This window comes from Thalassophryne amazonica, chromosome 12 (assembly GCF_902500255.1).
Source record: "Thalassophryne amazonica chromosome 12, fThaAma1.1, whole genome shotgun sequence".
Taxonomy (NCBI): Eukaryota; Metazoa; Chordata; class Actinopteri; order Batrachoidiformes; family Batrachoididae; genus Thalassophryne; species Thalassophryne amazonica.
In genome coordinates, this window is record NC_047114.1 from 49,446,299 (window position 1) to 49,470,591 (window position 24,293).

Here is a 24,293-nt window from a genome sequence, read left to right on the forward strand (position 1 = left end):
AGTAATGCTGCCTGGATAACACTCAGTATTTCTTGAGAACATCATTGGGTCTTATTCTACAAAATAAGTTTAAACAAGTACAGAGATTGAATGCCAACCCCTGATCTCGGGGGTTGAGGTTGTGCCGCACATGCGCAAGAGGACTTTGGGTTCTTCATTTCAGGTCTTTTGCTGTGCAGCCCGTGATTCGTTTACAGGAATTATAAACTCCAATATTCTGCGGGGAATCGACGATATCAAACATCATAAGGTTAAAGGTTTTGCTCAGTTATTCAGAATATTTTTCCAAGCCGTACATTTTGTAGCTGCCCTGATTATTGCTCACAGAATCACGCTGCTCTTAGAATAAAATGCTTCGTGGGTGCCAAACTGTTATTGCTGCGAATGTTTGCAAAGAATAGGTTAGGTTGAAAGATCAAGATATAACCACACATCGGGAACTATTCAGCTAAAATATATTTAATATAAAATATAGATCTTGCAGTCGATTAGCAACAAGGCAAGTTTTAAAAGACAGTTAAAGTTAAGTTTATTCAGTCAGCTAAGGGAAGAGGATCACGCCACCTTTTTATTTATTTTTATTTTTTAATGTGATTTCTGGTCCAAAAGACGAGCTTATCTTCTAGTCCATTATTTTCTTGTTCAAGACGTGGTGCTAAATTTGGCTACACTTCTACAGGGATACAGTTGCTATTTATTTTAATTTATTGAGATCTTATTGTTCTCTGTTCAGTCTGAACTTATTTTATTTTATTGGTATCCCAGTGTAAATTGTATATATATAAACTACACACTTATTGCTAGTTACATTAATTATAATGTCTTTGCAATCTTTACATATTTAATCAAGCTCCTCAGTGTTAGGTTTTAGCCTCACATGGACCACAATGGAAATAAGCGTTTGTTTTATTGTGTCAACTGTGTATCATTGATATACGAGGTCTGTGATAAAACTAACGGACCTTATTATTTTTTTCAAAAACCATATGGATTTGAATCACGTGTGATTACATCAGACATGTTTGAACCCTCGTGGGCATACGAGAGTTTTTTCACACCTGTCGGTTACGTCATTCGCCTGTGGGCAGTCTTTGAGTGAGGAGTGGCCCACCCTCTCATTGTTTTTTCATTGTTTAGGAATGGCTCAGAGACTGCTGCTTTGTTTGATAAAATTTTTTTTCAAAAACTGTAAGACACAACTGAGTGGACACCATTTGATAAATTCAGCTGGTTTTCTGTAAAAATTTTAACGGCTGATGAGAGATTTTGGTCTGGTAGTGTCGCTTTAAGGACGGCCCACGGTGCCTGACGGCGATCTGCGCTTCGAGGCGGCAGCGTCTCGCTGTTTCAAGTTGAAAACTTCCACATTTCAGGCTCTGTTGACCCAGTAAGTCGTCAGAGAACAGAGAACTTTCAGAAGAAGTCGGCATGAGGAGTTTATTCGGACATTCCATTGTTAACGGACATTTTGTAATGAAAGAACATGCGGGCAGAGTCGCATGTCGGGCTGGACCTGACCGCGGGGGGTCGCGACAGGAAAAACACCTCCGTTGGAAACCTTAACGGGCAAGTTGGAACATGCCCAAGCTGTTAAACAATTTCTCAGTTACTCACTTGTTGAAAGCCATCAAAAGCCGCCTGAATTTTACAAATGGTTTTCAACACGGAGGTGTTTTTCCTGTCGCGGTGCACACAGATTCGCCGAGTCGTCACAGAAACAACTCGGCGAATTTGCGCGCACGTCTTTCATTACAAACTGTCCTTAAACAGTGGAAGGTCCGCATAAAGTCCTCATGCCGGCCTGTTCTGAATCTTCTCTGTTCTCTCACGACGTCCTGGGTGAATTAAGCCTTAAATTAGGATGTTTTCAGGTCGAAACAGGCCGACGATGGCACCTGGAAGCGCTGACAGAAACACCCCATAATCTCTCATCAGCCGTTAAACTTTTCACAGAAAACCATCTTAATTTCTCGAATAGTGTCCACTCGGATATCCCTCACAGGTCCAGAAAAAATGTTGATAAAGCAACGCGCCCCATCCACAGCGGCTATTCAGACAAAGAGATTCCAACGGGCGGGGTGGAGCACTCCTCACTCAAGGCCTGCCCACAGGCGAATGACGTCACCGACGCGTGAAAAAACTCACGCATGCGCACGAGGGTTCAAGCATGTCTGACGTAAAAACATATGAATCAAATCTATTTATTTAAAAAAATAATAAAAAGGACCGCTTTTTTCATCACAGACCTTGTATTCTGTATTTATATTGATTTTACAAAATTAACTCAATCAATTCTGTAAATACTGATGATTTTTGTTTTACTCTAAATACTATTTTATCTGAGGGAACAAGGCTGTCCACGTTGCCAGACTGAGACTGTTTTTGGCATCCTTGGAGTTCAATATTTCCACCAGTTCCTCCTCTGTGAACTCAGAAGACCTCGCTGGCAGACGATTTTCTGCTGTTGTTGACATGTTTGTTGCCATTTTTTCAACCAGCGTCTGTCAGCTAGTTCATGACCTTCATATGCCGCGCTCTGATTGGCTAGCTGTTGGCAGTAAGCTCTAACGCTATTGGTCAGTGGGAACCGATCCAATGTACACTCAACAAAAATATAAATGCAACACTTTTGGTTTTGCTCCCATTTTGTATGAGATGAACTCAAAGATCTAAAACTTTTTCCACATACACAATATCACCATTTCCCTCAAATATTGTTCACAAACCAGTCTAAATCTGTGATAGTGAGCACTTCTCCTTTGCTGAGATAATCCATCCCACCTCACAGGTGTGCCATATCAAGATGCTGATTATGTTTGAGAGGCCACTCTCACATTTTTGAGGTGCAAATATGCAGACGTGACTCAAGAAAATATTTTTATTTAGTGGTAACTTTGTGGAATAGCCTCCTTCATCATGTGGTAAATGCTCCAAGTGTTATAAGTGTTATTACTTCAAAGGAATACTATATTTATTTTATGGTGTTTGATTTTTATTGATTGATGGTGTTTGATGACTTTTACTGTGCTATTTATGAGTTTTATATGGTTATATTTGAGTTTCACTATGATGCTTTTTTAAATAATGAATGGTGTGTGCTTTTATTGTATTTTTATAAACATTTTATGAAATGATTATTTACCAAAATTTTCCGCCACAGTTTTCGACAGTCTGCATGCTCTTATCAATAATATTATCAAGTTTTGTCCTGAATACGATTTAAAATCAACAAGAACTTCATTCAAGCTACACTTTGAACATACTTTGAGGGATAACTTGCTGAAGCCACGGCAGAAAACGTAAGAAAACACGCAGAAACTGTGCTTTAAAAGCGCATCTGGTGTTATTGCTGGCAGACGACCGGAAGTGAATTACCCCAACTCTCATGGCTGAGTGGCTGAAATCTTGGGGTTGCATGCAAACTCACAAACAGAATTCAACGGAACAAGATCCTGAGTTGGCATTCCAGTCTCTGTACTTCTATTAAAGTATCATACTATCAGCTGCCCATCCTTATTCATTCCTGTTTTAGCTATGATAGTTTTCATTAAATTAAGTCATGATGTACAGAAATTATTTTCTGAGACTTGAGTTTAAACTGTATCATTTTATAAATTTGAAATGAACTTTTCTTAAATTTGGTATCATAAAAAATAAAGAGATGTACGCTCTCGGGGGTGCCCAAACCTTTTCATTTTGCTGTATGTCGTTAAAAAAACAGTCCAGTCTCACATTTTTTTCATGCTGCCATCACGAAATGCCAAAAAATGGCGTGAGATTGGGTTGTAACAAACATGGCGTCAGGCTACATGTTGGCATGTATACCTCCTCCATTTCTGTAGCAGAGATAGGGAAACCTCCAGACGTTGCCCAGACCCACAGCATAGCCCACACTGGTTAGAACAAACTCAATCTGGTTGCCCCAGTTCCCTCTTCGTGAGTTTTCATCCTTCTTCAATGTCTCACCTGGAACTGCACCATTCTACAACAAAGTCATAGGCACAGAGAGACAGATGTAGTGTCAGCGGAGAAGGTGATTCAAAACAAAGCAGTCAGTGTTGCTGTGCTTGTTTCTGAAATTTAAAATGTTTTTAATATATATTCATGTACACACACCATTCATATGTATAATTTACAATTCACAAACTGATAACAGAGTGTGCACAAAATTGTTTCAATTTCATTTTTTTACTTATTTTTTTCTAAACTGCATTAGTTAAATAGTTGCAGCTGTGTGTTAAGTCCAAGTTGATAGCCTCTGTTGCAGTTTCCTGAGTGGCCATACAAATAAAAAAAAATAAATAATAAATAAGCATACATAGAAAATAAATAAGAATTCAGATCTTCTGCCCTGCTTCACACAGCATAGCACCAACATATAGGTCGGTTATGTCCTCCAAACTCTTGGAAATTGCACACATTCTCAGGATGTCATAAACACTGCTCCATGAACATAAAAAAAGTAAAGTATTTCCACCCAAGTAAAATGTGTTAAGCTAGCCAGAAACAATTTTGCTGAGTGACCTAAGTGTAAATTTGTTGGGTCAACATGATGAATTTGTGTTACTGCTACCTAATTCCCAAGGTTGCTGAGTAGCAAACACCTTTTGCAATGATTTAAATATACAAATAAACAGATAAACTGGAGACAGGTGTATTGCCAGAAACCCTAAATCCAGACAATATTTTTGAAGAAGAGGTTGTTGTATTTTTTTTACATATCTCCATCCATTCATTCTACATTATTTGCATTGATGACACTTAATTAAACCACATTCATGCATTTGTTCATTTCAATCCTTTGTTCATTTTTAGATTTGTGGTACAATGCTGTGTTGGTACAACACTGTGTTGGATGGAGAAATTGCCTTCAAATTCTGTTTGAAAATTTTCTGCAAATGCAAATCTAAAGAAGGATAGTAGGGCAATCATCAGTGTTTACTTTTCATGACTTATTTTGTACAATTATCCATCCATCCATCCATCCATTTTCTACCTCTTTATCCGGAGTCGGGTCCGGGGGCGGAATCTCAAGCAAAGCCGCCCAGACCTCCCGATCCACACACACCTCCTCCAGCTCCTCCAGGGGAACCCCAAGGCGTTCCCAAGCCAGCCGAGAGACGTAGTCCCTCCAGCGTGTCCTGGGTCTTCCCCGGAGCCTCCTCCTGATGGGACGTGCCCGGAACACCTCTCCAGCGAGGTGTCCAGGGGGCATCCGAATAAGATGCCCAAGCCACCTCAACTGGCTCCTTTCGACATGGAGGAGCAGCGGCTCGACTCCGAGCTCCTTTGTACAATTAGTGATTCTGATATCAATCTGGGACTGATTGTTCATTTCACTACTTTGTTCATTTTTGGGATTTTTGGTGTAAATAAGAACAGTATGTGTTGTTTTTCTGTCTGAGAATGTGTTTGTCACAGTTTAACAAAACAGGTGTTTTGTTTTGTCTAGTGTCCTAAGTCAAGACCGAGAGAATGAGGGACACTAGGTTTGTAGGACACTAGCTCGAACTGGGATAGGTGTATTTGTCCATAAATGGTCTTCTTCTTGGGCTCACATAAAAAGAATATGTTGTATCCACAAGAGAGTCTTCTTTTATTGTTTGCCTTTTGGTGTTTAAATCTTTTCCTTTTTGTCCTGTCATTTCAGTCTGTCTTTTGAGCTATGTCTTCTCATCTGTATTTGTTTTGTTATGTGACAATTGTTTGAGTAATTTAAAAATTGATTAGCAAACTTTTACAACAAGGTTTTATCACCGCAGCTTTCAAGCTGACAAATGATGTCATGCAAAGTGGAAGTTACCAATACTCAACATATACTAGGGCTGTAGTATTAACTAGGAATCTGCTGATGGGGGGTTGGGGTAAAAGTTGGAGGGGCTCCACAAAATGTTGTCAAAATGAACAATATATATTAAACTGCTTTATAAATACAAAGGTATATATTTAGTCACCCATGCTCCTCTAAAATGTGGTATCAATGCACACACACATCCACACACATCACTTAGAATGATTGCAAGTTCAGTAAACTTGCACATAGGTATACAAACTGAATTCATTGAAATGGTGCTCAAGACAATGCATGGAATCAACCTTACACAAATCATCTATATCAAAGATTTATTGCCAATTTAACACAGAGGTTTTGGCCGAATAACGATATACAGCTTCTGTATATTCTGTGTTAGTGCGCGGCTGCGGCCGATGTGTGTCATCACCGGCCCTGATCCAGGCTTTGATCCCTTTTTTGCCCCTTTCTTTGCTGCATCTTCTGTTCCCGCTTTGATTTATTAGTGGTTTATTTCCGTCATGTGTTTCTTCTATGTTCTATTTTGCTTTGTCACTTTGTTGCTTTGCTACTTTTATACTTTAGCCATTGTCCAGTTCCATTCTTGTTTTGTTCAGCCAATTTGTGTTTTCATTGTTTACCACTTGTTTATTTTGTTCTTCTCATTTGTTATATTATCTGTTGTGCTTTAGTGTCAGGTTTTGTTATCTCAGTTTCTGTTTTATTTTTAATTTGTTTAGCCACTTTGGTTTCTTAGTCTGCTCCAGTTAAGTTTTGTCATAGTTTTTTATTTTCTATTATCAGTCGTCTCTTGCACGTCTCCAGTTGGTGCACATTAAGGGTGTCTGGCCAGCTTTACTTAGATGGTATTCAAATGGACTGTAATAACATTGAAGCGTGCCACCCCCTGCCCAGGAGAGAGGATGGAGACAAGCGAGCAGTTATAATGAGGTTTGTCAACAGAAAACATAAAATGGCATTGTTAAAACAGGGACGGAAACTCAAAGGAACAAACGTATTCATCAATGAACATCTGACCAAAAGAAACGCAGACATCGCCAGGAAAGCTCGTCTCTTAAAAAAGCAGGGAAAAATTCAACAGACATAGACATCCAACTGCAAAACATTTATCAAATTGAACAGAACACTAGAACAAGCGAAGGTTATGGTAATCAGGAACATCGAAGATCTGGACAAATACGACCAATAAGGTATGAGGACACAAACACATCACAACACCATGACACAGACCAGAGGAACCTATTCATCTACTACATCATCTACATCTGGAGACAAGAAGGATATAACTCAAAGGAGTGCTGATCATGGAAAAGTAGAACTGAGAACATTTAAATACACAGACCACAATGTACTGGACTTGGAGCACGATATAGACCCGGACAATAATTTCTTCTCAAATATCAATGACAGTTGTTGCTATTATACAGATGAACAGTTTAATCGGATCATTAAAACGGATAACAAATTATCAATAATCCATTTCAACAGCAGAAGTCTACAATATGCAAACTTTAACAACATTAAAGAATATTTAAGTCAATTTAAAAAAATATTTAACATAATTGCTATATCACAAACATGGATCAATGAAGATAAAGGAATGGATTTTGAACTGGATGGATATGAATTTAATTGTGTAAACAGAAAGAATAAGAGTGGAGGAGGAGTGGCTGTGTATGTGGATAAGAACATGGATTATAAAATAGTAGACAATATGACAACTGTGACTGATAACTTATTAGAATGTATAACTATTGAAATATGTGAAGAAAAAAGCAAAAATGTATGTCAGCTGTATATATAGAGCACCAGGGTCTAGTATTGAAACATTCACTGACTGTATGGGAAAAATGTTCTCAAAAACTAATCAAAAAACTGTGTTCATTTGTGGTGACTTAAATATTGATCTGCTCAATCCAAATAAGCATAAAATAACAGATGAATTTATCAGTATAATGTACAGTATGAGTTTATATCCAAAAATCACCAGGCCAAGCAGAATTACATCCCATAGTGCTACCTTAATTGATAATATATTCAGCAATGATATTGAGAATAACACTGTGAGTGGATTATTAATCAATGACATTAGTGATCATCTACCAGTTTTCATCGTTTATAATAGAAACCATCGGCAGAATCAGCCAGAGGAGAAAATAAAATACAGGCGAGTGCGGACAGAGGAAAACATGAACACACTAAAGAAGGATTTACAGGAGCAAAACTGGGAAAAGGTATACAGTGAAAGTGATGTTGATAGTGCATATGAAACTTTTTTTACAAATATTTACATCATTATATGATAAAAAATTGTCCAATTAAACAAGACTACAGAAAACAAAAAATCCAAGCTCGACCATGGATGACGAAAGGGTTAAAAAATGCATGTAATAAGAAAAATACACTGTATAGAGAATTCATAAAACTAAAGACTAAAGAGGAAGAAAATAGATATAAGAAATACAAAAATAGATTAACTAATATTATACGGGTATGTAGGAAGGAATATTATAGTAACATATTATATAATAACAAAAACAATATTAAAGGAATATGGGATATATTAAATAGCATTATCAAAAATGGTAATAAAAAACAGAGTTACCCTCAGTATTTCATTGATAATAATGTCAAGAAGGAAAATAAGGATGAGGTAGTCAATGGTTTTAATAATTTTTTTGTAAATATTGGACCAAGCTTGGCAGAAAAAATTCCCGATTCCCAACCTGAGGATTGGGATAATAATCTCATAGAAAGAAATCCCTGTTCAATGTTCCTCACAGCAGTGGATGGAAAAGAAATTATAGACATTGTGAATAATTGTAAATATAAAACATCTACCGATTTAAATGAAATTGATATGGTGGTGGTAAAACAGGTCATTGAATGGATTGTAGAACCATTAACATACATCTGTAACTTATCATTTCAAACCGGTAAATTTCCCAATCAAATAAAAATAGCTAAGGTTGTGCCGCTGTATAAGACTGGGGATAGACACCACTTCACAAATTATAGACCTGTTTCTTTGCTTCCACAATTTTCCAAATTATTAGAAAAGTTATTCAATAATAGATTAGACAAATTCATAAATAAACATAAATTACTTACTGATAGTCAATATGGATTCAGAGCACATAGTTCAACATCACTTGCATTAATAGAATCAGTTGAGGAGATTACAAACGCCATAGACCACAAATTGCATTCAGTTGGAATATTTATAGACCTTAAAAAGGCTTTTGATACAAATAATCAATCATGACATATTAATCAGTAAACTTGAACAGTATGGGATTAGGGGGATGGTGTTGCACTGGGTGAGAAGCTACTTAAGTAACAGAAAACAGTTTGTGAAGTTGGGGGAATATACATCATCATGCTTGGACAATGCTTGTGGCGTCCCACAGGGGTCAGTATTGGGTCCAAAACTGTTTCTAATTTATATAAATGATATTGTCAATGTTTCCAAAATATTAAAATTAGTATTTTTTGCAGATGACACAAGCATTTTTTGTTCAGGGGGGGATTTGCAGGAGTTACTGAGGAGGATCAGTATAGAAATGGGAAAATTGAAAATATGGTTTGACAGAAACAAATTATCATTAAACTTAAGTAAAACAAAATACATGTTATTTGGCTATTGTAATACAGACATACAGGTTCAGTTACAAGTCGAGGTGGTAGATATTGAAAGGGTACATGAAAATAAGTTTCTGGTGGTGATAATAGATGATAAGATAAACTGGAAGACTCATATAAAACATATACAAAGTAAACTGTCAAGAAGCATTTCAGTTCTAAACAAAGCGAAACATATTCTGGACCACAACTCACTCTGCATTCTTTACTGCTCACTGGTTTTACCATATTTACAGTACTGTGCAGAGGTATGGGGTAATACTTATAAAGGTACAACACAATCACTATCAGTAATGCAGAAAAGAGCTATAAGAATTATTCATAATACTGGCTATAGAGATCATACAAATCCACTATTTTTACAATCCAAATTCTTAAAATTCACAGACTTGGTTCATTTTCAAACAGTACAAATCGTGTATAAAGCAATAAACAATTTACTTCCAGCAAATATTAAAAATATGTTTTTTAACAGATCAGGGGATTGCAGTCTGAGGGGGAAATTTAATTTAAAGCATCAGTGGGCACAAACAACATTAAAAGGTTTCTGTATTTCTGTCTGTGGGGTAAGGATGTGGAACAGATTGGGAGTGGGGCTCAAGCAATGTCCAACCATGAACCAGTTCAAACAGCGGTACAAAAATATGGTTTTTTCTAGGTATAGGGAGGAGGAAGGGTAATGAGGGTTAGGGTGTTTTTGTTTTTTGCTTCGGCTTGTAAATATATAGTATTTTGTATGTAAGTAGGTATGTGTAGGTGTATATTTATGTTTGTGTATATATGTGTGTATATGTGTATATATATATATATGTGTATGTATATATATGTGTATGTATGTTGATATATATATATATATATATATATATATATATTGATATCGGTTTAGGTGTGTAGGAATCTATGTGTATATGTGGCAAAGGGTATTACTGGTTGTGGGGAAGAAGGGGTAGAGATAAATAAGCTGATGCTTCACCCTACCCCTTTTCGGACATGTTGGGTACACAGTAGGAACTTTTTTGTTGTTGTCTTTACTGATCTATCTTGTAATTGTTGTTGTATCAAATGTTCGAAATAAACAGTTTTCATTCATTCATTCATTCATGTTCCAAGGTCAAGATATAAACGCTGGGGTGATCATGCTTTCGCGGTAGCTGGCCCCAGACTGTGGAATGAGCTACCTCTTGAGTTACGTACTATTCCTGACCTAGCACTTTTTAAATCTAAGTTAAAGACTTATTTATTTAAACTGGCTTTTAACACTTAGTGGGGAGGTGACATGTTCTGTTATTTTTATGTTCTTTTTTATGTGTTGTTTTAAAATTTTATTTTATATGTGTTTTATTTTTGTAAATTTGTGTTTTTAATGTTAAGCACTTTGGACACCAGTCGGTGCTGTAAAGCGCTTTATGAATAAATGTTGATTGATTGATTGATTATTCTCAGATCAGTTTTTATGAAGTTTTTCTTCTGTGTTTGTGATCCTCTGGTTTGCTTTTCAGTTTTGTTCTTAGACTGCACTCACATCCAGTTATTTATGTTCACTCCATGCCCTGCACCTGACTTTATGTTTTTCCCTCACTTTGATTCTGGTGGCTTTGTTTTCTTTCATTCACACTCTTTGCACCTGCCCCATTTCTCTCACCTTGTTTCTGTCTGTGTTGTTTCACCTCACTCACACTCCCTACACCAGCCCAAGTATCTTTGTTCCTCACATCACTCTCTTGCACAGTGTTTGATCTTTGTCTACTAGCCACGCCCCCTTTCTGGAATCTTCCCTCCACACCTGCACCTTGTTACCTAATTAGTCTGCACATGCACGTTGTTCACAGCACCTGTTACTTAAGCCCTTACAGTCTCACAGCACACTGCCAGATTGTTGTCTTGTACACTTTCCAGCGCCCATCATAGTCTTGGTTTCTGTCTCGCCGTGTTACGAATCCTGCTCTGTTGTCTTCGACCATGCCTCTTGCCTCATCCCGGATGTCGGTGTTTGCTTGTGCCTCTGACCCCTGCTTGTTTATGACTGCGTCTCAGCCTGATCCTGTTTGTACCTCTGCCATGCTGACTGACCACATGTGTACCGAACCTTTGCCTGAAATAAAGACCACGTTTTCTCTTACACCTAAGTCAAGTCTGGGAGTCTGTATTGCGGGTCCAACCGCTCCTGGTGCCAGGCTGTCGCCCGGCTTGACAATGTGCTTGATGAATTCCTGCGCAAAAAGTAGTTCCCAGATAATTGTGATATATTCCTGTGAGATAATAAGTATATCTCATCTAAATCAATTCTAAAATTACCAGTAATAAAATTATAAAGATAAGTGAAGTTTTAAGAGTGGCCATAATAAATATTTAGGAAACATACATTTTTGGAGTATGGAGTTAAATTTGTCTCATTAATACTTGCAAATGCACAGAGGGTGATTTACAAATATCCTTTTATTTGTACACGTGCTTTGTGATGCACAAACACAAACACAAATTTCTGATTTGTAACGTGTGTGGGTTTTTACAAATAAATGTGTGAGGTTTTACAAATAAATGTTTAAAAACTGAAAATTCTGTTTGTAAAGGGTGATTCAGCATTGGTGGATCACCGAACACATACATTCATCACTTTGCTCAGTTACGCAATATTGAGACATTCTCAGCGCAAAACTGCAGTTGAGATCCACAAATATGTCAGTCGCTATTCACATTATTGGCAAAATTATTGGGGAGCTGATGGGGAGCTTGGCTCATTATTGGGGGGGCTTACCCTTGGTGCCGCCACTGGACTGAGAATAACTTTGCTCGAAGTATCAAAGTATCTGCACCTGAACGAGGTAACTTTTTGTGGTTATGAAAGCAGGAACAAAGATAAGGACAAAGGTCACCAATCAGGAACAAATGTGAATAAGATGGAACAAAGATTGGGATCAACAGTCACACGTCAGGCTCAAATATGAATGATCAGAAAGAAAGATTAGGAACAGGTTTGGTGGTTAGCAATCGTGAGCTAAGAATGTTATAAAAGAAGTCAAAGGAACCATATTCTCACACAAAAAGAGATTAAAAGAACATGTCAACAGAGATGGACAGAGGACTGGCAGACATTCACAGGGGTTTGCACTCTCTGAGTATCTTTGCATTTGAACATATTATTTCTATATTACCATTGTCTAACTCTTGCTGATCAACATACGGTAACGCACTGACGCACACAAATGTAAAGTGAAATCCACGCCTCACGAACAGCCGATAAACATTTGGTCTTGTCGTCCCGATTCAGAGATTCTCCTCTCTTCCCTCCCTCTATCTCTCCATCTGCCAGCATCAGATGGTGCCTTTTTCCTGACCTACTGCTTAACCTCAGCTGTATCTGTGTGTGAAACTGTGGGCTTGAAAATAACTCTTGCTAAATTTGTTCATTTGTGCACACTGTTTCTAAAACATGAGCAGTCATTTGTGGTGCAGTTAGACAGTAAATACAGATGCTTGAGTTGCAGTGATTATTTTATCTGTGTATAGCAGCACTTACGCGTATGAATGGCTTTCTATTTTAAATAACTCAACTTTATTTATAGAGCACATTTAAAACAACCGGGGTTGACCCAAGTCATGTACATGTTAAAACAGGATACTCAATAAAATGCAGCAATTGCAATAAATATACTCAACAAAAATATAAACGCAACACTTTTGGTTTTGCTCCCATTTTGTATGAGATTAACTCAGCGATCTAAAACTTTTTCCACATACACAATATTACCATTTCCCTCAAATACTGTTCACAAACCAGTCTAAATCTGTGATAGTGAGGACTTCTCCTTTGCTGAGATAATCCATCCCACCTCACAGGTGTGCCATACCAAGATGCTGATTAGACACCATGATTAGTGCACAGGTGTGCCTTAGACTGCCCACAATAAAAGGCCACTCTGAAAGGTGCAGTTTTGTTTTATTGGGGGGGGATACCAGTCAGTATCTGGTGTGACCACCATTGCCTCATGCAGTGCAACACATCTCCTTCGCATCATCCGTGAAGAGAACACCTCTCCAATGTGCCAAACGGCAGCGAATGTGAGCATTTGCCCACTCAAATCGGTTACGACGACGAACTGGAGTCAGGTGGAGACCCCGATGAGGAAGACGAGCATGCAGATGAGCTTCCCTGAGACAGTTTCTGACAGTTTGTGCAGAAGTTCTTTGGTTATGCAAACCGATTGTTCCAGCAGCTGTCCGAGTGGCTGGTCTCAGATGATCTTGGAGGTGAACATGCTGGATGTGGAGGTCCTGGGCTGGTGTGGTTACACGTGGTCTGCGGTTGTGAGGCTGGTTGGATGTACTGCCAAATTCTCTGAAACACCTTTGGAGACGGCTTACATCCTCATTGAAGACAACTTTGGATGCTGTAGCTCCTCTGAAAAAGAGAGCTTTAAATCAGAAGTGTCTGACTCCGTGGTATAACTCACAAACTCGTAGCTTAAAGCAGATAACCCGTAAGTTGGAGAGGAAATGGCGTCTCACTAATTTAGAAGATCTTCACTTAGCCTGGAAAAAGAGTTTGTTGCTCTATAAAAAAAGCCCTCCATAAAGCTAGGACATCTTTCTACTCATCACTAATTGAGGAGAATAAGAACAACCCCAGGTTTCTTTTCAGCACTGTAGCCAGGCTGACAAAGAGTCAGAGCTCTATTGAGCTGAGTATTCCATTAACTTTAACTAGTAATGACTTCATGACTTTCTTTGCTAACAAAATTTTGACTATTAGAGAAAAAATTACTCATAACCATCCCAAAGATGTATCGTTATCCTTGGCTGCTTTCAGTGATGCCGGTATTTGGTTAGACTCTTTCTCTCCGATTGTTCTGTCTGAGTTATTTTCATTAGTTACTTCATCCAAACCATCAACATGTTTATTAGACCCCATTCCTGCCAGGCTGCTCAAGGAAGTCCTACCATTATTTAATGTTTCAATCTTAAATATGATCAATCTATCTTTGTTAGTTGGTTATGTACCACAGGCTTTTAAGGTGGCAGTAATTAAACCATTACTTAAAAAGCCATCACTTGACCCAGCTATCTTAGCTAATTATAGGCCAATCTCCAACCTTCCTTTTCTCTCAAAGATTCTTGAGAGGGTAGTTGTAAAACAGCTAACTGATCACCTGCAGAGGAATGGTCTATTTGAAGAGTTTCAGTCAGGTTTTAGAATTCATCATAGTACAGAAACAGCATTAGTGAAGGTTACAAATGATCTTCTTATGGCTTCGGACAGTGGACTTATCTCTGTGCTTGTTCTGTTGGACCTCAGTGCTGCTTCTGATACTGTTGACCATAAAATTTTGTTACAGAGATTGGAGCATGTCATAGGTATTAAAGGCACTGCGCTGCGGTGGTTTGAATCATATTTGTCTAATAGATTACAGTTTGTTCATGTAAATGGGGAATCTTCTTCACAGACTAAAGTTAATTATGGAGTTCCACAAGGTTCTGTGCTAGGATCAATTTTATTCACTTTATACATGCTTCCCTTAGGCAGTATTATTAGACGGTATTGCTTAAATTTTCATTGTTACGCAGATGATACCCAGCTTTATCTATCCATGAAGCAGAGGATACACACCAATTAGCTAAACTGCAGGATTGTCTTACAGACATAAAGACATGGATGACCTCTAATTTCCTGCTTTTAAACTCAGATAAAACTGACGTTATTGTACTTGGCCCCACAAATCTTAGAAGCATGGTGTCTAACCAGATCTTTATAAAACTTTCCTTTTCGCTAAGGCTTATAGTTAGGGCTGGATCAGGTGACCCTGGACCATCCCTTGGTTATGCTGCTTTAGACGTAGACTGTGGGGGGGGTTCCCATGATGCACTGTTTCTTTCTCTTTTTGCTCCGTATGCATCACTCTGCATTTAATCATTAGTGATCGATCTCTGCCCCCCTCCACAGCATGTCTTTTTCCTGGTTCTTTCCCTCAGCCCCAACCAGTCTCAGCAGAAGACTGCCCCTCCCTGAGCCTGGTTCTGCTGGAGGTTTCTTCCTGTTAAAAGGGAGTTTTTCCTTCCCACTGTAGCCAAGTGCTTGCTCATAGGGGGTCGTTTTGACCGTTGCGGTTTTTCATAATTATTGTATGGCCTTGCCTTACAATATAGAGCGCCTTGGGGCAACTGTTTGTTGTGATTTGGCGCTATATAAAAAAAAAATTGATTGATTGATTGATTGAAGATTTAAAAACCTCGATTGATCCCGCAGAGCCGAAGTGCCTGGGCAGGTTGTTCCAGAGTCTAGGGGCCGCAGCCACAAAGGGTCTGTCACCTTTTGGTTTTTAGCCTCATTTTTGGTGTGACCAGTAGCAGTTGATTCGCGGATCTCAGTGCTGTGGCAGGGGCGTAAGCATGAAGGAGCTCAGCCATGTACTGGGGGGCTAGGTCATTAAGAGCATTAAAAACAAATAATAAAATTTTAAAATCTATTCTAAAAGCAACCGGGAGCCAGTGCAGTTAAGCCAATACAGGGGATATATGGTCACACTTGCATTTGCCAGTAAGGAGACGAGCAGCAGCATTTTGTACCAGCTGCAGGCGGTGCACGAGTGACTAGTCCAGGACAAAACACACCGAGTTACAGTTAGTGGAGGAGATAAGTATGAATTTTTGGCCAGAATTGTTCACTTGGTGATACAAGCATCAGATATGGCAAAAAATGTTCTTCATAAATCAGTGTTTGAGAAAAAAGTGTTGACCACTTGAAAATCCAATATGGCGGCCAGGTAGGAATCAATGAAGAGTTACAGAGGGGTCAAAATTTTAAAATGCTCCAATCATATTGAAAAGTATAACACATTATTTGTCTGGTCATTAATATTCCAAAAAGGTACAGTTTGGACCAGGGACACCTGAATTCAATGACTCGTTTCATTGGATTCAGGTGTGTTGGAGCAGGGAGACAACTAAGAGTGTCAGGAATGTGGCTCTCGAGGCCCGAACTTGGCCACCCCTGGTTTGGACTGTCTATGACTGAATGTTATGGAGTAAAGTATGGAGTTAAAACAGTAAGAATGGTGACATAGGTCAGTTTCAGTTTGTACAGAGGTCAAAAGTAAAATGAAAAAAGTTGTTTTTCACAACTGAACTAACCTGCCGATCAAATTTCAGCTTGTCATCAAATATTACACCAAGATTTCTCACTGATGACCGGATGTTTGGTGTAAGAGTGCTGTTATTTTAAACAGCTACATGAGAGGTCAATGAGCACTAGGATTGTGAGAACGAGCGAAGATGTGATTGCGTACGTGAGTGAGTGAGTAAAAGCTCCAATGCCTGTGGCATCTGACAGCAGTCTGTGTCGCCTGACTGTTGTCTAAAATATATTTGGGCTGCATTGTGCAGGTGTGCACGAGGCAGTCTGGCTGCGTTCTGACACGGTTGACCACACATCTACTCCGCCCGACTGCGTCTGGATTATGGCCTGGTTCCTGCACATTCTTGCTATGTGTGACGGGGGCATTACTGTGACATCTGACTGTTTTGTAAATGGTTGTAAATGGTAAATGGACTGCATTTATATAGCACTTTTCCATCTGCATCAGATACTCAAAGCACTTTACAATAATGCCTCACTTTCACCCCAATGTCAGGGTGCTACCATACAAGGCGCTCACTACACACCGGGAGCAATTAGGGGATTAAGGACCTTGCCCAAGGGACTTTAGTGATTTTCCAGTCAGACAGGGATTTGAACCAAGGATCCTCTGGTCTAAAGCCCAATACTTAACCACTAGACCACCCCCCCTCCAAAAAAAAAAAATGCCTGAAGCATTTCCTGCATTTGTGTAAACAGTTGTATATAACTTTATTTTTTGTTACATTTGTACATATGTTTTTGAAATTTACAATTTATATTTACATTTTAAGTTATAAAAATGGTTTGTTAAACAAGTTTGTGGTTTTAACAGTCAAAAAAGCAAACTTTTTTCGGTAACACTTTACTTGAAGGTACCGTCATAATAGTGATATGACATTGTCATAACTGTTATATGACACAGTCATGAATGTGTCCTAAACATTATTATTTTTATCAATGTCATACATAAATGTTTATGACTGCTGTCCAGTGGTGGGCACAGTTCAGCTAATCCGATAGCAGATAATTATTGAAGCTAATGTTTTTGCTATCGGATTAGCTTTTCAGATAAGTTTTAAAACAATCATCGGACCAATGATCTTCCGATAAATTTAGTTCTGCTAACTTTCAGTCCGATAACATTTTTTTGTTGGTAAAGTTTAACTGTCAAAAACATTTGTAAACAATAAAATCAAACATTTTAGTCCCCTTTGTTGTGTTTTTAGCAGAATGGCTGCCTGTCGCTTGCGGATGACGTCATCATTAAGCACAAAACATGATTGGCTGCTCGATGCAGGAAGCATTGTGGGTAGTGTAGTTCAGGTTCACTTTGGATGTTACAGTGACTCGCCCACTCGACACAAAAACAAAACAGACTAATTTTAACATTATTTTCTTCTATATCTTTGTGGCTGTAATTTAATCGTCAAGACTGGGTAGGGGAGAGGAGCTCTCACGGTGCAGCTGTGTGTACAGAGGGAGGGACTTTTCTTCACGTTTAGACACTGTTTTGGATTTTAAAAAAGGACACTTTATGTGGATTATTTATTTAGATGAATCCCACTGAAAGTAACACGTAAGAATTTATATTTACTATGTGTATTTTATTCTGGAAATCAATGCATTAATGATGTATTTCGGTTGTTTAAGCCACAGGGTTCAAAGCGTGTGGAGAAAAGCAGCAGCTTTTAGCTTGTAAATGACGGTTTAAGCCACAGGGTTCAAAGCGTGTGGAGAAAAGCAGCAGCTTTTAGCTTGTAAATGACGGTGTATCTAATATCGAGATAAACTGTGACTTCTAATACTGTGTTTTACTGCTTTTGAAAGATGATGAGTGTTTGGGGTTTATTTTTTATTTATTAATTTTTCATGTGTTCTTTGTGTTTGTGATCCTTGAATTTACCCAGAAACCCCTGCGGCGCTTAAAGTGAAACTGGTTTATCAGACGCCAACAGTGTAATCTGATGTGGCCGCATCCAAATCAATACTAATAGTTATCGGTTATCTGTAATAAATATAAATTTTTTAGCAGTTTATCGGTTTATCGTCATAAAAGATCATTTTTCAGTTATCTGATTAATGGTTATCCAAGCTAACTTTTTGATTAGCTGTGCCCACCACTGCTGCTGTCATTAAGTGTCATTCAGTTTTTGTCATGACAAATTGACATTTTTTGGGTTGTCTTGATTATGCCAACTTGACATTAATCAAAGTGACATTACCAGAAAATGTCTTTGTCATGACAACTTGACATTAAATTTGTTTGAGATGTACTTATTATGACAACCTGATGTGAACAAAATTTACATGTATTTGTATCTTTATGGCAAGTTGACATTATGACTATCAGGTAGCACTTTATAATAACTACACCTTATTTAGCCTTAATTAAGCATGAATAAATAAATAATGAATTAGTAACAATTAATTAATTAAGAATGACTCATACTTAATAAGTAATTAACTAATACATTTCATTAATGCTTTGCTTCTAATGAATAGTCTCCTGCATTATGTGTTTACTCATTGTTTTTCATACTTAATAAACCATGAACAAACTATTTGTAAGTGCACATATGTATGCATTATTACACCATGAGTAAGACATGCATTAATGATTAGGAAGTGTCTGAATAAATGATTTACCAATTGTGGAATGCATGAATAATTCACACATTTGCTAATATTGTGCAACGGGAGGTGGCAGAGCCGCTGGGCTTAGCAAGTATGATGACAGACGAGCATGAGCGTGTTCTCATAGTCAATCCAGCTCAGTAGTACCCAGCACTGTTTACGGTGCGGGTGGGGAACTGTTGACCCTGACTGGGGATGTTGTTGGGTGGTGGAAGGAGTACTTCGAGGATCTCCTCAATCCCATCGTCACGTCTTCCGAAGAGGAAGCAGAGACTGGGGACCCAGAGGCGGACTCATCCATTACCCAGGCAGTAGTCACCGAGGTGGTTAGAAAGCTCCTCGGTGGCAAGGCTCCTGGGGTGGATGAAATCCGTCCTGAGTACCCTAAGTCTCTGGAAGTTGTGGGACTGTCTTGGCTGACACGCCTCTGCAACATTGCGTGGCGATCGGGGACAGTGCCTCTGGATTGGCAGACCGGGGTGGTGTTCCCTCTGTTTAAGAAGGGGGACCGGAGGGTGTGTTCCAACTATAGGGGGATCACACTCCTCAGCCTCCCCGGTAAGGTCTATTCCAGAGTACTGGAGAGGAGAATTCGACCGATGGTCGAACCTCGTATTCAGGAGGAGCAGTGTGGTTTTCGTCCTGGTCGCAGCACACTGGACCAGCTCTACACGCTCCATCGGGTGCTCGAGGGTTCATGGGAGTTCGCCCAACCAGTCCACATGTGTTTTGTGGATCTGGAGAAGGCATTCGACCATGTCCCTCGGGGCACCCTGTGGGGAGTGCTCCGGGAGTACGGGGTCCGGGCTACGTCAAATCAGGACCTTCAGCGTTCAATGGGGCGGTTTGCAGCCGAGTGTGGGGCGTCCGGGATGAAAATCAGCACCTGCAAATCCGAGGCCATGGTTCTCGACCGGAAAAAGGTGCTTTGCCCTCTTCAGGTCGGTGGAGTGTCCTTGCCTCAAGTGGAGGAGTTTAAGTATCTCGGGGTCTTGTTCACGAGTGAGGGACGGATGGAGCATGAGATCGATAGACGGATCGATGCAGTGTCTGCAGTGATGCGGTCGCTGTATCGGACCGTCATGGTGAAGAGAGAGCTGAGTAGGAGGGCAAAGCTCTCGATTTACCGATCGATCTGCGTTCCGATCCTCACCTATGGTCATGAGATTTGGCTCATGACCGAAAGAACGAGATCGCGGGTACAAGCGTCTGAGATGAGTTTCCTCCGCAGGGTGGCTGGGCGCTCCCTTAGAGATAGGGTGAGGAGCTCGGTCACTCAGGAGGAGCTCGGAGTCGAGCCACTGCTCCTCCACATCGAAAAGAGTCAGTTGAGGTGGCTCAGGCATCTTTTCCGGATGCCCCCTGGACACCTCGCTGGAGAGGTGTTCCGGGCACGTCCCATTGGGAGGAGGCCCCAGGGGGACACGCTGGAAGGAGTACATCTCTCGGCTGGCGTGGGAACACATTGGGGTTCCCTCCGAGGAGCTGGGGGAGGTGTGTGTGGATCGGGAGGTCTGGGCGGCTTTGCTTGAGCTGCTGCCCCCGTGACCCGACTCCAGATAAAGCGGAAGAAAATGGATGGATATATATATATATATAAGAAAAAAATGTAAAATGAAAAAATACATTAAATTGTTATACTTATCAAGTTGTCAAACTTGTGTAAAAAGAATCTTGTGTTTAAAATGGCAGCAGCATCTGACCTTGGCTCAGCCAAAAAAAGAGCTTAAGATTGCAATTTAAAAGTAAAACACAAGTTCAAATTAGAACGGGAGAGCAAGATGGCTGCAAATAAATTTCGGTTCAGTCTGGGAGAGTATGAGAAATATAGCAGGCCTCCAGAATACAAAGCGCATAACCCCTGTCTTATTGGATGGTTTTATCTCTAATAAGGAATTCGCTAATGCTCTTAATTATGTCCGCCAAGGAAGTAATAAAATCCTCAGAATTTATTTATTTGTCTTTCTGTCTGTTAGCAGGATTACGTCACAACTACTGCACAGATTTTGACAAAATTTTCAACACAGATACATATTAGGCCATGGAAGAATCCATTAAATTTTGGAGGCAATCTGGATCCCGATCCGGATTCTGGATCCTTTTATAGACTTTGAAAAAATACATCAAAACTGCTTCATGAATTCTCACCAAATTTTCACCACGGACACATATGAGGCCATGGAAGATTCCATTAAATTTAGGAGGTGATTCAGATCCGAATCCAGATTCTGGATCATGATTTCTCTTTATAATGCGTTGAAGGATTACGTCAAAACTATTTCACGGATTCTCACAAAATTGGCACCACATACAGATATTACAGCATGGAAGACTCCACTGAATTTTGGAGGAGATCTGGATCCGGATTGGGGGATGTCAGAAATCTCTGATTGCACTTGTTGCTTTTACTGTTGCTTTGATACACTCAATTTTTGTTGTGAAATTCAGGAGATGAAATATGGATTGAAGGACAGTCAGCATTTTAAAATTTTAAAATTCATCTTAAGGATGTTGAAAAAGCCTTTCACTCTGTTAAAGTAAACAAAAAAACATGGTCTTGTCAACATTTATGGTCATGTACTTAAGTCTTGTGCGAAAGAACTGAGTTCTGTATTTTACTGTATTTTTAATAAGTCCCTATAAGCATAACATGTCCCTAAACTCTGGAAAGACTATGGGGTTGTTCCTGTTCCTAAACCTAGCTGCTCCACAACAGTGAATGATTTTAGGCCAGTTGCTTTGACCTCAAATGTAATGAAAATTTTAGAGAACCGGTTAAGGTCTGAGGTGTAAAGCAAACTGACCATGTATTGGATCCTATGCAGTTTGCATACAGACCTCACAGGGGAGTGGGGGATGCTACTATAATTCTGCTCACCATGCTTTTTAAACACTAATAAGGGAATGTCCCATTCGATATTAGTGTTTAAATAAAGTGCTAGACTTTTATTTGTAGATTTTTTTTCCTCTGCTTTTAATACAATCCAGCCCCATGTTAGTAACTAGAAAGTTATTAGACACTTTGACTTGAGTAAAAATCTGGTGGGCTGGGTTCTTTGATTTTTTTTTAATAACAGGACTCAGAGAGTGACGCTAAATGGGGTTTGTCTTGTAGTGGTGGGCACAGTTCCGATAATCCAATAACAGATTGCGGATGATTGGCTGGCCACAAATGCAAGGCTCACACGGGTAGCTCTGGTTGGTAGTCTTTAGTGGAGGATTCAGCAAGGGTTGGTACACAAAAAGGCAGTCCAAAAAACACAGCGACAGAACCAAAAACATCAGGCTAAGACGAGGTCGGAACAAACAGGCTGGAGGTCGAGGACACTATGAGGTGGGCAGAACACGGAATCAAAGGCTGGAGAGAAGGCACAGGGCGCATCAATCTGGCAAGGAAACAGAGCAAAATGAGCAGTACATATACATCCAGGTGATTAGCAGAAGATAGACAGCAGGTGCGCGAGAAGGAGCCCAGAACAGGGCGTGGCCCAGAAGGCAGAGACACACCCACCAAGAGAGAGACAGAAAAAGACCACACAAAAGAAGAAACAAACAAAAGAACAATCAAACAGAAAAAACAAAACCAAGCAAAACAGAGCAACCTCACACCCTGACACATAATTATTGAAGATAACGTTTTCATTATCGGATTATCTTTTCAGATAAGTTTTAAAACCATTATCGGACCAATTATCTTCCAATATATTTAGTTCCAATAACTTTCAGTCCGATAACATTTTTTTTTTGGTGGTGAAGTGAGTAAGGTTTAATAGTCAAAAAGGTGTGTAAACAGCTAAAATCGTTCCTGGCTCCAGGCTGTCTGCAACAGTCAGGCCGCAGTCGGAGGAGCTCAGAAGGGGGAGGGCACGCTCACTGTGCCTCACTGCACGTGCATCATTTCAGTGCTTCAGCAACATTCATAGGTTATTGCCTCATTTCTGCTTAAACTGTGCTCCCAGTCATCATCTATCTCAGCGACAGTTATCTGAAGCTTTTGTACAACAATCAATTCCACATAAATTCATAATAACAGACGTGAGCGCTGTCAGAGCCTGACAGAGTTATAGATTTTACCAGTCACACTGAATGCAACACGGGTGACGTTATACAGGGATAAACTGTGACTCCTGCGATTTACTGGTTTTTTTTTTTATAGAAATGGTCTTTAACATACATATATTATATCAATAGATTAAAAACAAAATTACAAAATAAAAACTTCACTGTGCTCTGCGCATGCTCTGACTGGCTGTTGCTGGCTGATGACGTCGACATTAGCAGCCGTGTGCTCAGTAACTAGTCTTGCCAAGACCCGCACCAGACAGCACGCGGTCCTGGCTTGCTCTCGGCTCAAAGGGCACTACACCTTTGATGTTCTCGCCGAGGCCATGGTGGACACCCACTACAAGTTCCACCTGCAGGAAAAAGGTGACCAGGACCACGACAGACAATGGCAGCAACTTTGTGAAGGCATTTGTTCAGTTTGACAAAGAACCTGAACTCTTGCCAGACATTCCTGAGCCTGCTGCGGATTCGGACATGGAGGACATTGAGGGGGATCCCGAGGCTGGAACCATGGATGAGGTGGAGTACATCTCTGTTGAGGCTGCCCTTGAGGAGTCCAGTGGCCTGGGCCACAACCTTCCAGTCCACATGAGGTGTGCAGCCCACACCTTCAACTTGGTAGCCAGTGTGGATGCTGATAAGGTGCTTGCCTGTGCTCAGTTTAAGTCTGCCTACAGGAAGGCCATGTCTAAGGCACAGGTGCTGTGGAACCAGCAGTGCCGCAGCACTGTGTCAGCAGAGACCATTCTGGATGAGTTGAAGAGGAGGTTGTAGTCCCCAATAGTACCAGATGGAATGCCACCTATGACTCCGTTGTTGTCCTCAATGACCTGCTGTATCATAAAAGGGGAGCTGTCACACTAAGTGATGACGCATGCTGAAGCTACAGAGCTTCACTGATTCCGAGGTCAGCTTCCTGAAAGAGTATGCCCAGGTAATGTCCAATGTTGCCAGGGCCTTGGACAAAATTCAGGGAGAGGATCAAGCCTATCTTGGGAGCCTTCTGCCAACTGTTGCAGCTACCATTAT

The 24,293-nt window shown here is 39.9% G+C and overlaps 1 protein-coding gene across 2 annotated transcripts in view; it reads right to left on the bottom strand.

The window, feature by feature from the left end:
• slc6a9 (solute carrier family 6 member 9) overlaps window positions 1-24,293 on the bottom strand; it is a 304,297-nt gene that overhangs the window by 85,752 nt on the left and 194,252 nt on the right. For both annotated transcript variants that reach the window (XM_034183550.1, XM_034183551.1), the window contains one exon: window positions 3,826-3,982. In XM_034183550.1, the coding sequence (XP_034039441.1) occupies window positions 3,826-3,982 (157 nt within the window). The remainder of the gene's footprint in view (window positions 1-3,825; window positions 3,983-24,293) is intronic.